The sequence below is a fragment of the Coenobita brevimanus genome, chromosome 71, assembly GCF_032717465.1.
Source record: "Coenobita brevimanus isolate Jiangsu-jjx chromosome 71, ASM3271746v2, whole genome shotgun sequence".
In the NCBI taxonomy this organism is placed as follows: Eukaryota; Metazoa; Arthropoda; class Malacostraca; order Decapoda; family Coenobitidae; genus Coenobita; species Coenobita brevimanus.
In genome coordinates this window covers 34,805,729-34,822,677 of record NC_137024.1, presented here as the reverse complement: position 1 = coordinate 34,822,677, position 16,949 = coordinate 34,805,729, and the positions used below count along the sequence as shown (strand labels likewise).

The window sequence follows — 16,949 nt, the reverse complement described above, 5'->3', positions numbered from 1 at the left end:
GCTCTCAGCTTGAATATTGCTCACCCTTGTGGGATGGTTGTGGAGAGGTTGCATTAAGACAACTAGACAAAATTCAGAATAAAGCTGTTAGAATCATTAACAACCCTGCCATTACATATAAACTACCTCCCCTGCAAGTAAGAAGGAATGTTGCCTCCCTTGCATTATTTTACAGATATTTTTTTGGCAAATGCTCAGACGAAGTTGCGTCCATGGTGCCACCTCTCCATGCCTTCCCTCGTGCTACACGGGCATCTGGTAGCGCTCATGACTGGAATGTCACTCAACTATATTGCAGAACTTCTGCCTATCAGAATTCTTTCATTCCCCGAACTGCATCTCTCTGGAACTCGCTTCCTCAGAGTTGTTTTCCTCCAAATTTCAACCTACAACTGTTCAAGTCTAACTGTTACAGATATTTTATGAACAGAGGACACCAGTAATCTGGTGTATGGATTATTTTTTTTTCCCCATTTGTTTTTCCTTCCTCCGTTGTTATTTAAAAAAAAAAAATAAAAATAAAAAAAAAATAAGCGTAATAATAGCGAATAATAACACAGAGGGTGAAGTCGCTATGACTATTATTTCAACTTACAACCTATTTTTGTACTTATATAATACTTCTCCACCAACATTACACATGTTTCCACTTGATATAATTGCTATCACATAATTGGAGACCTTACTATTCTACTGAGCATCATATTATCGCATATTTACACAGTGAGTGTTATCGCGATATCATTTGTTTCATCTTACACTATTATTCAACTTATAAATTACTTTCTTACTAACATTACACCCTTTTCCACTTTATATCATTCCTATCACATACTTACTGACCAGAATGTTCTACTGAGCGTAATATTTTTGCAGATTTACACAGTGGGTGTACTCGTGACATCAATTGTTACAACTTACACTATTTTTCAACTTATACGTTACTTTCATGCTAACATTACACCCGTTTCCACTTTATATCATTGCTATCACATATTTACTGACCAGAGTGTTATACTGAGCGTCATATTTTCGCAGATTTACACAGTGGGTGTAGTTTTGATATCACTTCTTTCAACTTACACTATTTCTCAACTTATACATTACTTTCCTGCAAACATTACACCCATTTCAACTTTATATAAGACTTAGCACATACTGACTGGCCTTACCATTATACTGAGCGTCATATCGCCATCCCACACAGTTTCAGTAGTGTAGGAAGTTATGGTACTCTCTGAAACATGGCTGAAGGCACAACGCAACATTGCACTCTACACACTCGTACCTTGTGTCTTTTCTCTGAGTGGCTGGTCTGACTGTCGAGTGCTTGCATACATGGCAGCGGCGCTGGGGTTTACGACAGTTTCGTTCGGAAGGGATTGTGCTAGGATAGTGGCGTCCTGCGAGGCGTAGGGGAGTCTGGGCAGCCATGGGGGTGCAGGTGCGGTGTGTGGGTCTGTCCTGGGCATGCCTGGCGATTATTTCACGTGCCAGCTCCCTCACAAACCCCTCAAAGGTCTCTGATACTCCCGTTGTCATAGCGTGCAGGTAGTGTGCGTTCAGGACCGTGATGTCGAGCAAGTGGAAAAAGAGCTTTTTGTACCACTTCATCGTGGTCCTGGCACAGTCCACACTGGAAATCATGGGAGAGGAGGTGGAGTCACTCCCAAGCATGTCTTTCGCCCCACAATATTCCAAGACTTCCTCCCCACAGCCCCAGGATGTGGGGCAAGGAAGGAAAGGGAAGGGAAAGGGTAAAGGAAAAGGGAGAGGGAAGAGAAGTGCGAGTGATGAAAGGCGCCGCTCTCCACCTCCCCAACCTCCCCCACCACCCTCACCTCCCCACCCTGACGAAGGCGACGAGGCTGGAGACGGTAGTGTCTCGTGGAACTGGGAGGATGGGAGTAATTTTACTCCCATCATTCACCCTTTCACTGAGGAGTGGCGGTCTGGTTGCATGGCTCCAGGTGTGCATGCGGGTTCCACTAGGGTGGATTTCTTCCACCTGTTCTTTGGGGAGGCGTTTGTGAGGCGCATAGTGGAACAAACAAACATATTTTCACGAACACAGCGCCGTGAAAGTGAACGTTTGGGAACAACGAGCAGGCATTCCCAGCAATATGACTATCATGTGACAATTTCTGAGATGTTCTTATTTTTTGCCCTGGTTCTCTTGATGGGTGTTGTAAGAAAAAATCGAATACCTGCATACTGGACCACTGACCCAATGACCATCACACCTTTCTTTGGAAAGGTGATGAGTCGTAATAGATTTCAGGAGATTCTCGGCCGCCTCTACTTTTTTGATGCAGAAGATCCAGCTAATGCTAATAACACTGATAAAATGAGGAGAATTAGGCTTGTATTTGATCATTTACGGGAAATGTTCCGCTCCTCATTTTATCCTTACAGAGACCTCGTCATAGACGAGAGTCTTGTGTTGTGGAGAGGCAATATTTCCTTTCGCCAGTACATACCCAGCAAGAGACACCGTTTCGGGTTCAAGATCTTTGTTATGTGTGACTGTAAGACTGGTTATGTGCAAGACATAGTCTTGTACACGGGCGCACAGACAGATATAACAGAAGATCGTAGTATAGGACTCTCAGGGGCCATGAAGACAGTGATAGAGGAGTACCTTCATCGTGGTCATGTGTTGTACCTGGACAACTGGTACACTAGTCCTCTTCTCGCTAGGTTCCTCCACCAACACGACACCGGAGTCTGTGGTACAGTCAAGAGAAACCGTCGCCATATGGTCAAGATAGGGAGGAAACTTGACAAGAACGAGGTGGTTTTCTTCCAGGCCAATAACATCCTTGCCACCCTGTGGAACCACAACAGGGAAGTTTGCCTCCTATCAACTGTTCACAGCCCCCTGATGCAACACACAGACTCTGTTGATCACCGTAGCGAGAGGAGGCGCAACGTCTGGAAACCCGAGTCTGTACTGGACTATAATCTGAACATGAGGCAAGTGGATCAGTCAGACTCGATGATTTCCAGTGTTGACTGTGCCAGGACCACGATGAAGTGGTACAAAAAGCTCTTTTTCCACTTGCTCGACATCACGGTCCTGAACGCACACTACCTGCACGTCATGACAACGGGAGTATCAGAGACCTTTGAGGGGTTTGTGAGGGAGCTGGCACGTGAAATAATCGCCAGGCATGCCCAGGACAGACCCACACACCGCACCCGCACCCCCATGGCTGCCCAGACTCCCCTACGCCTCGCAGGACGCCACTATCCTAGCACAATCCCTTCCGAACGAAACCGTCGTAAACCCCAGCGCCGCTGCCATGTATGCAAGCACTCGACAGTCAGACCAGCCACTCAGAGAAAAGACACAAGGTACGAGTGTGTAGAGTGCAATGTTGCGTTGTGCCTTCAGCCATGTTTCAGAGAGTACCATAACTTCCTACACTACTGAAACTGTGTGGGATGGCGATATGACGCTCAGTATAATGGCAAGGCCAGTCAGTATGTGCTAAGTCTTATATAAAGTTGAAACGGGTGTAATGTTTGCAGGAAAGTAATGTATAAGTTGAGAAATAGTGTAAGATGAAAGAAGTGATATCAAAACTACACCTACTGTGTAAATCTGCGAAAATATGACGCTCAGTATACCCTCTTCCCTTCCTAAAGCCTCCCTGTACTTCTCCAATTAATTCCTCTGTTATTTCTCTAACTCTGACAATAATTATCCTACCATACACTTTTCCTATTACACTAAGAAGCCAAATGCCCCTATGATTACCACACACTTCATTTTCCCCTTTTCCTTTGTACAAGAGAATAATTATATCTGACTTCCAATCTTCTGGGACTCTACCTTCCTCCCAGGCCAATCTGCACATCTTCCACATCCATTCTACTACTATCTCTCCCCCATGCTTCTGCATTTCACCACACACTCCATCAATTCCTGGGGCTTTCCCCAATTTGACTTCCTTCATTGCTTCCACAACTTCTATCCTACTGATTTCTTCCTGCCTTCTCACCTCCCTCCTTCTCCCAGCTGAAACTCATTTAGCTAAATATTATATTCATTCATTAGAAAGAAATGTATGGTGGAATTATTATAATCAATATCATCATGTACGGTCCATTTTTAGTTCACTGGAGGACTGGACTCTCCAAAATGTTTTAGCCAAGAAGCCCTAGCCCATGCTACCTGAGGACGCGTTGAGAAGGGGTATGTACGGAAGAGGTGGGGTGCATGTGACATAGTTAAGTATCTAGTGGTTGCGTGTATTAGCAGTCTGTATTTTGATGTTCTGATGACTGTCTGTGTGTGTGTGTGTGTGTGTGTGTGTGTGTGTGTGTGTAATTCACCGGGTCGGTCAGAATAACTTGATGGTCGTGATCGTCAGCTTTTACCCTCCCGGAAGGGAGCTGAGAGCTCATATAGTCCGATCTAAGGGCAAGGCTGTGACCTGCACACACTCACACACCCATCCCCTTGCTCGAGGGGGACAGTAACCGCCCACTTCGTCAGTGAAACTTTTTGCAGCCTGAGCAAGGCGCGAACTCCCGTTTGCCAGATGGCAAGCGAGAATGCTACCACTGAGCCAGCGAGCGGTGTGTGTGTGTGTGCTCACGCGCGTGTGTGCGCGTGTGTGTGTGGTACGATATGTTTGGCATCGCTTCATACCAATAACATTTCTCAAGATTTTCTTTACGATAATAGGGGCGTGAGTGTGGGAAATCACCAGGGGATGCATTGAATAGGGTTAAACAGCAAGCATCCGGTTGTTAGCAAGCAAGCCACAGGTAAACAAGTGTGAGTCTACCCCCATCCACGCCTGCTGCCCACAACTCAATCACGAGGGTGGTGTGGTGGAGTTTGGTGAGGCGACTGATAACCTAACCTAACCTAGCTTAACTAATAAGTTATTTTAATTTAATTTAACCTAAGCTAACCTAACCTAACCTGGGCTCCAGCAGGAAAATTGGTAAACGAAATCCACCTTTGAGTACGCTGAGTAAGTTTCTTCCATTATGCCGGAAACAATTGTAGGTACTGCTTAAGGAATGTGATGATATTAAGGGAAGAAACCTTTCAGTAAGAGGTATTTTATTACCCTCAAAACAGTATGAAAAAACAGAAAAGAAACTAGAGGAATGAAAAATAAATTGGTAAGGTCTTCAGGCTATGTGCTTAAATGAAAATATATGGATTTCACAATTTTAGGGAATGAAATGTAACAAAAATGTTTGCTTATCAGGAAAAAATTTACCCTTTCACCCAAAGAGAACTCGTAAGTTAGCGTTCAGTTCCACATTCTTTGTTCAATATCGCTCTTCCCAACACATTTCAGTCCTACTGAGCATACAGTTATTTCTGCTCCTTAACTCCTATCAGGCGGGCGACGTTACGTAACGTCCATGCATGAGGAGGCGGGTAACGTTACGTAACGTCCAGCCATTTTTAGTCCTAAATTGTGGGTGAAACTGGGTGATAAGGCATCCTTGTCATGTATTGTCCTGCCCTCTACTCTCCCAAGCCTTGAAACAAGTAAAATATCTATCTATCTATCTATAGCCTGACGCACTAATCCCGCAAAGGGTGGCCGCAGACTAAACGCCTCCAAGTTGCTCTCTCACCCACCATTTGACTACCCTCCACCCAACTCACCCCCCTCCCCCTCATATACCTCTCAACTCCATCCCTCCACCTCATCCTCAGTCTACCCTTCCCTCTCCTTCCCTCCACCTCACCTACATACACCCTCTTAGTCAGTCTTTCATTCTCCATACTCTTCACATGTCCAAACCACCTCAGTGTATTTCTCCTAATCTTCACAACCACATCCACATCCACCCCACAACATTCCTTCACTTCTTCATTCGTCAACCTGTCCCTCCACGTCACTCCACATGCTCCTCTCAAGTAACTCATTTCCACTGCTCTCACTCTTGACTTGTTCCCCTCTTGCAAGGTCCATGCCTCGCTTCCATACGTTAGGGTAGGGATCACAATACTATCATGCAGTGACATCTTAACTTCCATACTCACCTCCCTATTTCTCATCACTGCTTTCAGTGTACCAACAACCTTCCTTCCCTGCTGTACCCTTTCACACACTTCATCCCCCAAAGTTCCATCCTTACTCATCACACTACCCAAGTACTTGAATGCACTCACATTCTCCATATCCTCACCATCCAACCTCACTGCACACTCTGTGACTTCATTCCTCTCAAACACCATAAGTTTACTTTTGTTTACATTAACTTTCAGATTCCTCCTCCTACGCACTGTCCCAAATTCATTCACCAAACCTTGCAACTCCCATTCATCTTCACTCAACAATACTGTATCATCAGCAAACAGCAACACCGGAATCTTCCAAATCTCACCCTCATTCATTAGAGCCACCCCCACATCCACTGCCCTACCCTGCACCTCCTTTACAACCCCATCCATGTATATATTAAACAGCCATGGAGACATCACACAACCCTGTTTCAGTCTCACACTGAGATCAAAGAACTCACTCGGCTCATCATCCACTCGTACCGTAGCCCTAGCTCCCTCGTACATACTCTTCTCAGCACTCAACAATTTCCCCTCCACTCCATATATTCTTAATACCTTCCACATACATTGCCTATCTATTCTGTCATAAGCTTTCTCCAAGTCCATGAAGGCAGCATACACTTTCCTTCCCTTCTCTAGATACTTCTCCACTAAACATCTTAGAACAAATATCTGATCTACACAACCTTTTCCCTTCCTAAATCCCCCTTGTTCTTCTCCAACTAGCTCCTCTGTCATATGCCTAACCCTATCAATGAATATTCTACCATATATTTTACCAGTCACACTAAGAAGGCAAATACCCCTGTGGTTACCACATACTTCTCTCTCCCCTTTTCCTTTGTATAAAGGAACAATTATACCTGATTTCCAGTCCTCTGGAACCCTTCCCTCTTCCCAAGCCAATCTACACAACTTCCATATCCACTCCACAACAATCTCACCCCCATACCTAAGCATTTCACCACACACTCCATCAATTCCTGGTGCCTTTCCCAACTTAATCTTCTTCATCACCTCCACTACTTCCGCTCTACTGATCTCTTCCTCCCTCCTCTCATCTCTTCTTCTCCCAGCCATTCCCCAACCACTTATACTCGCACTGCTCTCACTCTCTACATTCAACAAATCCTCAAAGTTCTCCTTCCATCTCCTCAATTCCTCTCTCTTCTCCACCAACAATCTATTATTCCTATCTTTCACTCCCCTACTATTTCCCCTTTCACACTGCCTTACTTTCTTTACCTCCTTCCAAAACAATTTCTTACTCTCCCTCCATTTCACACTCAGATTCCTCCCAAACTCTTCATCCACTTTCTTCTTACTCTCCTTCACCAGTCTCTAAACCTCCCTTCTCCTGCTCACATATCTCTCTCTCATCTTCTCCCCTCCCTCTTCTCGCTAACCATTCACTATATGCCTTCTTCTTTTGTTCCACAGCTCGTTTCACCTCATCATTCCACCATGCTGTCCCTTGCACACCCTTGCATCTCCTCCTCACTCCACAAACCACCTCACACGCTGCGCCTATCTCTTCCATGAATGTCTTACATACGTCTTCCATCCCTTCCATCTGCTCTAGCTCATACCTTCCCAATCTTTCTTCCACTATGCTCTTATACTCTGTCATTTTCTCACTATCTTGCAATTTCTCCACTCTTCTCACAGGAGCTGCTTCCTCCTGTCTTCCCCTTCGTGTCCTCAACCACTTTCTTTGCAGCTCTACCTTGGCCATCACTAAGTGATGGTCCGAGACTCCATTCCCCCACCCTCTCCACACTCTTGCATCCAACACTTGTCTTCTCATTCGCTCATCCACACACACGTAGTCTATCATTGTCTTTTCGTTCAACAAGTTCATCATCCATCCTCCTCATTACTCTCCATGTATACCGGTAGATCATCTTATGATGAAAGTAGGTGTTTGCTATTGCCAACCCCTTACAAGCACCCATTCCCATCTACTTCAGCTGGCACACCCCACTGACCAACCATTCCATACACATCGTACATATACATAATATATAAGTTTAGTGTTATAACTGTTCAAGTAAAATAGTTTACAGTATACGTACATAAGTTTTATTGTTATAAGTGTTCAAGTAAAACAGAAAACACATACAGTACATAAGATATGGAAGACAATGAATAGTGTAAAGAATGTATAAATGATAAATATGGTGTTCAGTGATGAAGAAAAAGCAAATGAGTGAAAAGTTTGCTAGCCTCACCCAAGGTGCGCCTGGTGATAAGCTGCCTGCCTGCCCTCCTCCCTCACTCCGTCCCTCCTCTTCCCACAGCCAGCAGAGACGTATTACCACGCATGTAACACCTCTTGCCTTCGTTTTTCATCCATTTTTCATCTATTTATGCGTGTTTAGGCTTATTCCTTGATACTTTATTTTTCTGAAAATATGCCGCCCCACACAGTCGTATAATTGGTAAGTTGCCCCCATAAGGGGTTAAAGTCAAGTGTACATTTACTGCTCATTTTTTGTTTGTTCTTATGTGTATGTGTGAAAGAGACAGCACTGATACAAACAATAATGTATTCCATTAACCTCTTCATAGCTGCCGGTCTTGAACAACACTTTACCGTATCAGTGTCAGTGATGCTGAGTTAGGGTGAGCTATAAAAAACTGCAAACAATTATGGGAAGGGAACGGAGGATGTTTACACTACTCTACCACCCCAAGCAGTCAAGTGGTCACTTCATCCCAGATGTTTCCACTGATATGTTTACATGCTAATGTATCTATCTATTCTATCTATAGCCCGACGCCCTAATCCTGCAAAGGGTGGCCGCAGACAAAACGCCTCCAAGTCACTCTGTCACCCACCATTCGACTACCCTCCCCCCAACTCACCCCCCCTCCCTCATATACCTCTCTACTCCATCCCTCCACCTCATCCTCGGTCTACCCCTCCCTCTCCCTCCCTCCACCTCACCTACATACACCCTCTTGGTCAGTCTTTCATTCTCCATTCTCTCCACATGTCCAAACCACCTCAGTGTATTTCTCCTAATCTTTTCAACCACATCCACATCTACCCCACAACGTTCCTTCACTTCTTCATTCGTCAACCTGTCCCTCCACGTCACTCCACATGCTCCTCTCAAGTAACTCATTTCCACTGCTCTCACTCTTGACTTGTTCCCCTCTTGCAAGGTCCACGCCTCGCTTCCATACGTCAGGGTAGGGATCACAATACCATCATGCAGTGACTTCTTAACTTCCATACTCACCTCCCTATTTCTCATCACTGCTTTCAGTGTACCAACAACCTTTCTACCCTGCTGTACCCTTTCACGTACTTCATCCCCCAAAGTTCCATCCTTACTCATCACACTACCCAAGTACTTGAATGCACTCACATTCTCCATATCCTCACCATCCAACCTCACTGCACACTCTGTGACTTCATTCCTCTCAAACACCATAACTTTCCTTTTGTTTACATTAACTTTCAGATTCCTCCTCCTACACACTGTCCCAAATTCATTCACCAAACCTTGCAACTCCCATTCATCTTCACTCAACAATACTGTATCATCAGCAAACAGCAACACCGGAAGCTTCCAAATCTCACCCTCATTCATTAAGGCCACCCCCACATCCACTGCCCTACCTTGCACCTCCTTTACAACCCCATCCATATATATATTAAACAGCCATGGAGACATTACACACCCCTGTTGCAGTCCCACATTGAGATCAAAGAACTCACTCAGCTCACCATCCACTCGCACCGTAGCCCTAGCTCCCTCGTACATACTCTTCACAGCACTCAACAATTTCCCCTCCACTCCATATATTCTTAATACCATCCACATACCTTGCCTATCTATTCTGTCATAAGCTTTCTCCAAGTCCATGAAGGCAGCATACACTTTCCTTCCCTTCTCTAGATACTTCTCCACTAAACATCTTAGAACAAATATCTGATCTACACAACCTTTTCCCTTCCTAAATCCCCCTTGTTCTTCTCCAACTAGCTCCTCTGTCATATCCCTAACCCTATCAATGAGTATTCTACCATATATTTTACCAGTCACACTAAGAAGGCAAATACCCCTATGGTTACCACACACTTCTCTCTCCCCTTTTCCTTTGTACAGAGGAACAATTATACCTGATTTCCAGTCCTCTGGAACCCTTCCCTCTTCCCAAGCCAATCTACACAACTTCCATATCCACTCCACAACAATCTCACCCCCATACCTAAGCATTTCACCACACACTCCATCAATTCCTGCGGCCTTTCCCAGCTTAATCTTCTTCATCGCTTCCACTACTTCCGACCTACTGATCTCTTCCCTCCTCTCATCTCTTCTTCTCCCAGCCATTCCCCAACCACTTATACTCACACTGCTCTCACTCTCTACATTCAACAAATCCTCAAAGTGCTCCTTCCATCTCCTCGATTTCTCTCTCTTCTCCACCAACAATCTATTATTCCTATCTTTCACTCCCCTACTATTTCCCCTTTCACACTGCCTTACTTTCTTTACCTCCTTCCAAAACAATTTCTTACTCTCCCTCCATGCTAATGTAACATGCGCTTAATTCTTTCACGAATCATAACAAATTACAGATGGGTTCAGGGGGAAGAAAAGCCAGGTGCGGCAGACAAGTCATTTCACATCTTTAAGAAAATGAAATTGATTTTAGAACTTTGAAAAAATGGTCCCAAGGCTGGCCACAGGAGCACAGAAATTTCTTAACTCTAGGTCACTGAAGGGGCTAAACATACACATTACTTTAAGCAGTAAAAGCACTTTATCAAATCAGTTCTGCCTGACTGTTATATTTTTCTGATTATTTCTAGGTTGGTAAATAAACATGTCTTGTTAAATCTGTTTCCCCATCATTTTTAGCTGTTCTACTGTAACAACTCTTGTTTGATTCATAAATATAATGACGGAAGGGACTGTTCTAACCTAAGTGTTTAACTAAACCTGGCCTAACTAGCTTAACTGTACCTAATAATTTAACCTACCATAACATAACACCCAGCTGGAAAATTGGGAAACGAAATCCACCTTTGAGTACGTTGAGTTTCTTCCATTGCACTGGAAACAATCGTACATACAGCTTGAGGAATGAGATGATAATAACAGGGAGGAAGTTTTTCAGCAAGAAACTTTCCTTCCATCATCTTCTATCTTTCTTTCCTTCATTCTTTCCTCGTCTTTCTGCCTACGGGTGACTTTACACTCCCTCTTCTGTCTTTCATTCCTTCATTCTTTCCTCTTCCTTCTGCCTATGGGTGACTCTACACTGAGTGACAAGCCAAATGGTTTCCTGTACACCAGGAAACTATTTTTTACTATACTGGGTGGTAACCATACAACCAAATTTTGGCGCCTGATGGTTTAGTGGGTAATTATTGTGCTCCAATCGGATTGAGCCGGTGAAGGTTAATATCCAAGGGGTGGTTGGGGTTTATTGCTCACGTAATGCCACTCAGGGATGAGTGAGGCTGGTCACTCTCATCTTAAATGTCAGGACCAACTGCCTAGCCCCAGGCTTCTACGCTCCTCATGGGGCAACGTAGGATTGGATGATGGATGGATGGATGAAAAGTAATTTACCAAACTGAAAATGGAAAAATATAGACACAAGCTGGAGGAATATGAATTGAAATGGTAAGGTCTTTCTGCCGCTTAAAGTGTACATTTACCAGTAAATAAATCAGTCTAACAGAACGTATTTTGTTTCTACCGGATTACTGTGATTTTGGACTATTCGGGCACCTCTTCACACTATATAGCCCGGATAATCAGGCTATTTCGGTAGGTGAGGGCACTCACCATCCACTCACTCGATGTAGTGCTGCTCTCGCATGTCTGCCCTTTCCTCTCCTCCATCCTTCTTTCCTTCCATCCTCTTCTGTGTTTCTTTCCTTCATTCTTTCCTCGTCCTTCTGCTTACGGGTGACATTACACTCCCTCTTCTGTCTTTCTTTCCTTCATTCTTGAAGGCCTCAGGAGATATAGGGGTGAGGTTAGTCACTGACCTGATAAATATGATTATTTATGAGTGTGTTGTCCCAGATGATTGGCTGAAGAGTGTAACTGTAAATGTGTATAAAGGGAAGGGTGATACCCTGGAAAGAGGAAATTATAGAGGTATAAAGCTTTAGATCAGATAATGATGGTAATGGAGAGTGTTTTAGAAGGTATGATTAGAGAAAGAGTGAATATTGAAGAGATGCAGTTTGGGTTTATGCCAGGTAGGGGGACAAATGATGCCATATTCATTGTTCGACAGCTTCAGGAAAAACATATTGGTTGGAGAAGGGATCTGTATTTTGTTTTTGTTGATTTGGAAAAGGCCTTTGACAGAGTCCCTAGAGAGGTGGTGAAGTGGGCAATGAGAAAGCTTGGCTTGGAGGAGTGGCTGGTTAGGGTGGTTATGGCTATGTATGTGGGTGCTCGCACCCATGTAAGACTGAATGGAGATTTGAGTGATGAGTTTTCCATGAATGTTGGTGTGCATCAAGGGTCAGTTTTGAGTCCCATGTTGTTTATCATGGTACTTGAAGCCCTCTCACGTGACTTTAGAAACGGACTCCCATGGGAGATGTTGTATGCTGATGATTTGGTGTTGACTGCAGAGAACGGAAGGGAGGCAGAGGAAAGGTTTAGGATGTGGAGAGATGGTATGGGGCAGAAGGGCTTAAGGGTAAATGCAGATAAAACAAAAGTGATGATACCTAAGGTTTGTGGCAGTACTGTCAAAGACAAGGGAGAGAGGCCATGTGCAGTTTGCCACAAGGGTGTGGGAAGTAATTCTATTTTGTGCGGTGTTTGTGATAAATGGGTGCAAAAGAGATGTAGTGGTATCAGAGGTAGACTGTGAGATAATGCTGATTTTATGTGTATGGCGTGTTGGGGAGAGAAGTGGAGATTGTCAGGCATGAAAGGACTGAACTTGCTGGTGAATCTCTTGAGTGTGTGGAAGAGTTTTGTTATTTGGGAGACATGTGTGCTGGAGGTGGGGCTGGAGCTATCTCTGTGGCTAGGGTGAGAAGTGGTTGGAAAAAGTTCAGGGAGCTCTTGCCTCTTCTGACATTGAGAGGACTCTCCCTACGTGCTAAGGGGTCTTTGTATGCAGCATGTGTTAGGAGTGCAATGCTGTATGGTAGTGAGACCTGGGCAGTAAAGGAGGAGGATATTTGCTGGCTCAGACGTACAGAAATGACAATGATTAGATGGATGTGTAGCGCGTCCCTGCGTGCAAGGTCCGGGGGGGCTGGGTTTATGATGGAAGAGTTGAGAGGAAGGATGGGACTGGAGTGTATTGGTGTTGTGATGAGGAGAGGTAGACTGAGATGGTTTGGACATGTGGAGAGAATGGGGGATGATAATTGAGTGAGGAAGGATGAGGAAGGTGAGAAGTGTTAATAACAGGGGTGGGGTTATGAGGGGTAGACGGAGAAAGACATGGGACGAGGTCATTAAGTGTGACCTCAGGGTTAAGGGACTGAACATGGAGGCTGCAATGGATCGTGCAGCAAGGAAAGCCGCCATTAGGTGACCAAGGCCGACGCATGCAAGCATGTTGGAGCCTTTAAAAATGAAACGATTCTTTCCTCTTCCTTCTGCCTGTGGATGACTCTACACTGAGTGACAAGCCAAATGGTTTCCTGTACACCAGGAAACCATTTATATATGACGCTGGGTGGTAACCATATAACCAAATTTTGGCGCCTGGTGGTTTAGTGGGTAATTACGGAGCTCCAATCGAACTGAGCCGGTGAAGGTTCATATCCAAGGGATGGTTGGGGTTTATTGCTCTCGTAATGCCACTCAGGGATGAGTGAGGATGATCACTCTCATCTTAAATGCCAGGACCAACTTGCCTAGCCCCAAGCTCCTACGCTCCTTATGGGGCAACGTAGGATTGGATGATGAATGAATGAATGAATAATCCGGCTATCTTTGTAATGACGATGCTTTGCAGTCCCTACCCAAAACTCATAAATATGTACAGCAATCTACCAACAAAGGAGATAAAATAAAACTGGTAATGTTTACACGAAGTACAATGAGTGTCTAATGGATTTATTTATTAAAAAAATACCAACCTCATGTCTTCATATAACACCCAGTTTAAGCAGTCATGTGCTAAATTCAGCGTGCCATGCAAACCAGTACACAGCCAGTTGTGTGTATGCAGACAGTACACAGCCAGTTGTGTGTATGCAGACAGTACACAGCCAGTTGTGTGTATGCAGAGACATGTTTTTCCATTATAGGAAGTAACAGGAACAGGAAAGGAGAGTAAGAGAGAGAGAACAAAACTACATAACCCTCCTGATAGCTGCCACAAAGAGGCCAAAATCACCTGTGTTGCCTTATGTTGACATTGTCTCGACAAATGATAAGTGGGCTTGGGATGCAGATTTCTTGTGTACTGCTTCTTTTATTGTTTTCTTTATAACCTTTGGATGTGACTCAGAATTGAATAAAAGAGGGGGATATATACAGGAGGAGGAAAGGGATTAGGAAAGAGAGAGAGGAAATGTGGGAGAAAAATAATGAGAGAGGGGAAAGTAGAGAGACAGATAGTCAAAATCTGTCAATTGAGGCTTAACGTCCTCTCTTCTTCACTTTCGATATCATATATGCAAGATATAACAAAAACAGTAAGATAAAACTCAGCAAAAGAGGAAGTATACAAGGGTTACTGTAGTTTTGCTCTCTCTCCCTCTCTCCTATCCTGCTCCTGTTAATCCTTGCCCTCTCTCTTATTCATCTGAGTGCGTCCAAGGTTATGAAACAATAAAGAATAATTCAGTAAAAGAGGAAGTACACAAGAAATTTGCATCTCTTGCCTTCTTATCCTTTACTGAGACTATGTTTACACAGACCCACATAGGCAATTCTGGCCTCTGTGTGGCTATCAGAAGGGTCATGTAATTTTGCTCTCACTCTCTCTCTCTCTCTTGGTGTTACCTTAGTATTTTTTTTCACTCTTTCTCAGTCTCTCAGTGCTACCATAGTTCTCTCTCTCTCTCTCTCTCTCTCTCTCTTTCTCTCTCTCAATCCAGCATTGGAGGTACAACTGGAATGAAATTTTTGAGCAACTATGGGCCCACCATGATTTTTTTCCAATTGATGATGATGATGATTATGCATGCTGATCCTGTGTATAGACAAAAATACAATGTTTCTTTTCAGTGTTGAAAAATACCTGAACTGAACCATATGTACCTCAAACAGCCGATGGTTGGATCATTGGAAGAGCAAAGCATGTGAAGTACAATACGACGGTTTTCCAGGGTATATCCCTTATTCTGCATTGATGAAACAGCAAATAATTTGTTTTCAGTTAATTGATTACTGGGGCAAGCATGTATGAAGAAAAATGGAAGGAATGAGGGAAGGAAGAATGAACAGTCTTGAGTCAAATTTCCACCTATCCTAGGCCCACATTCTGGTGACCTAAAGAAGTTCTGTAGCACCTTTTCCTTGCCAGCCCATTGCTGCCCATGATACTCGTACAATACTTTCATCTGCGATACTGTATCGAGCAAACTATGTCCCCATCAAAAAGGTATAAAAACATTCAAAAGAAAACAGCATTTTGGTGTACTATGCATAACAAATCACTAAGGAAGAGGTGTTAGTATGACTCCTTGCCAAAAGAAATTACAGTACTAATCCCGGAGTCTGAGGACATATCAAATACATTAAGTCCTTCTTATATAATTCTTTTTTGTCATTAAATTCAAAATATTATGAGAAAATCTGTCTATTAAAACACTGTTAACTATGAAGCTGAAATGCCAGTTTCCCCAATTTTGAGTGCCAGTTGCATGGAAGTTGCAATATTTTTGGAACACATCATCATCAAATGAGGATTGCCTTATTATTTAGCCACCCACCCAGCATCAAGTGCTTGGTAGTTGCTGGGTCCACGGCCGGGCTTGGGGACAGAGGTGGTGGGGTAGGCTCCTAAACCTGCCATGATGCATACACACTCTGACAGCACAAAGCCAGCATAGATACGCATCCGGAAACTGAAGAACACTGGTGTCATGTACCATAGGCGGTAGAAGAAACCGTACTCTGTGAAGATGCGGTCATTCTCGGCAAACTGTAAGAAAACAAATTTTCTCTGGTTGTACTTGTGAGACTCAGTGTGAAGTCCATAATTTATTATTTCATACAGTTTTCAGATCAGAATATAGTGTGAAGTCCATAATTTATTATTTCATACACTTTTCAGATCAGAATATTATCATTATAAACTCAATTTACTGTGGCAACTATCAGTCAGATCTACCGAGTACAAGTTGTGTGTACTTTTTGCAGCAGAAAAAGAATACAGTATGGTATGAGGTGAGAAACAAAATGCTTTTAATACCCTTGCATCATTATCAATCAAGGTGATACTGTATACATTAAAAGCTATCTGTAATGGAAACAAAAGTTAAGGAAGTAGGAAAAGCTAGTGATTGAAGAGTGGATATACTGCCAGAACCTCAAACAGCAACCAGTCCTTGTGGCTTCAGATAAGGGTAATACTTCACTCTGGTTACCAAATACTAGTTCATTCATGTCACCATACCAAAAGCCCCCAGGACACAAGCTATGCATACAGTCATCAGTACAGACTACAAAGCAATGTATTAATTGGTTGATACTGTTCTAAGAGTGCCAGTGAGCTACAAATTGGTACAAGAGCAAACTCAACTTTGTTCTCACCTTCCTGCATGCTGCTGTCCCCTGCACCTGACCTAAGCCCTCAAAGTAACAATAGGACTGTCCATCCCATTCAAAAGAAGCAGAAGTCAAAAATATTGTATCAGTATTTATTTCTACATTCATTTAGGTAATACAATAATTAAATGGTAAGAGCCAATCCCATCCTACCCCCTTCGAGG

General features: G+C 43.6%; 1 protein-coding gene across 1 annotated transcript in view; it reads right to left on the bottom strand.

Moving 5' to 3' along the window:
• Positions 1–16,949, bottom strand: part of frj (membrane bound O-acyltransferase domain containing farjavit) — a 179,931-nt gene that overhangs the window by 73,063 nt on the left and 89,919 nt on the right. The window contains exons 5-6 of the mRNA XM_080277842.1: positions 16,771–16,827; positions 15,948–16,159 (exon numbers count right to left, since the gene is read on the bottom strand). Coding sequence (XP_080133968.1) covers positions 15,948–16,159; positions 16,771–16,827 — 269 coding nt within the window. The remainder of the gene's footprint in view (positions 1–15,947; positions 16,160–16,770; positions 16,828–16,949) is intronic.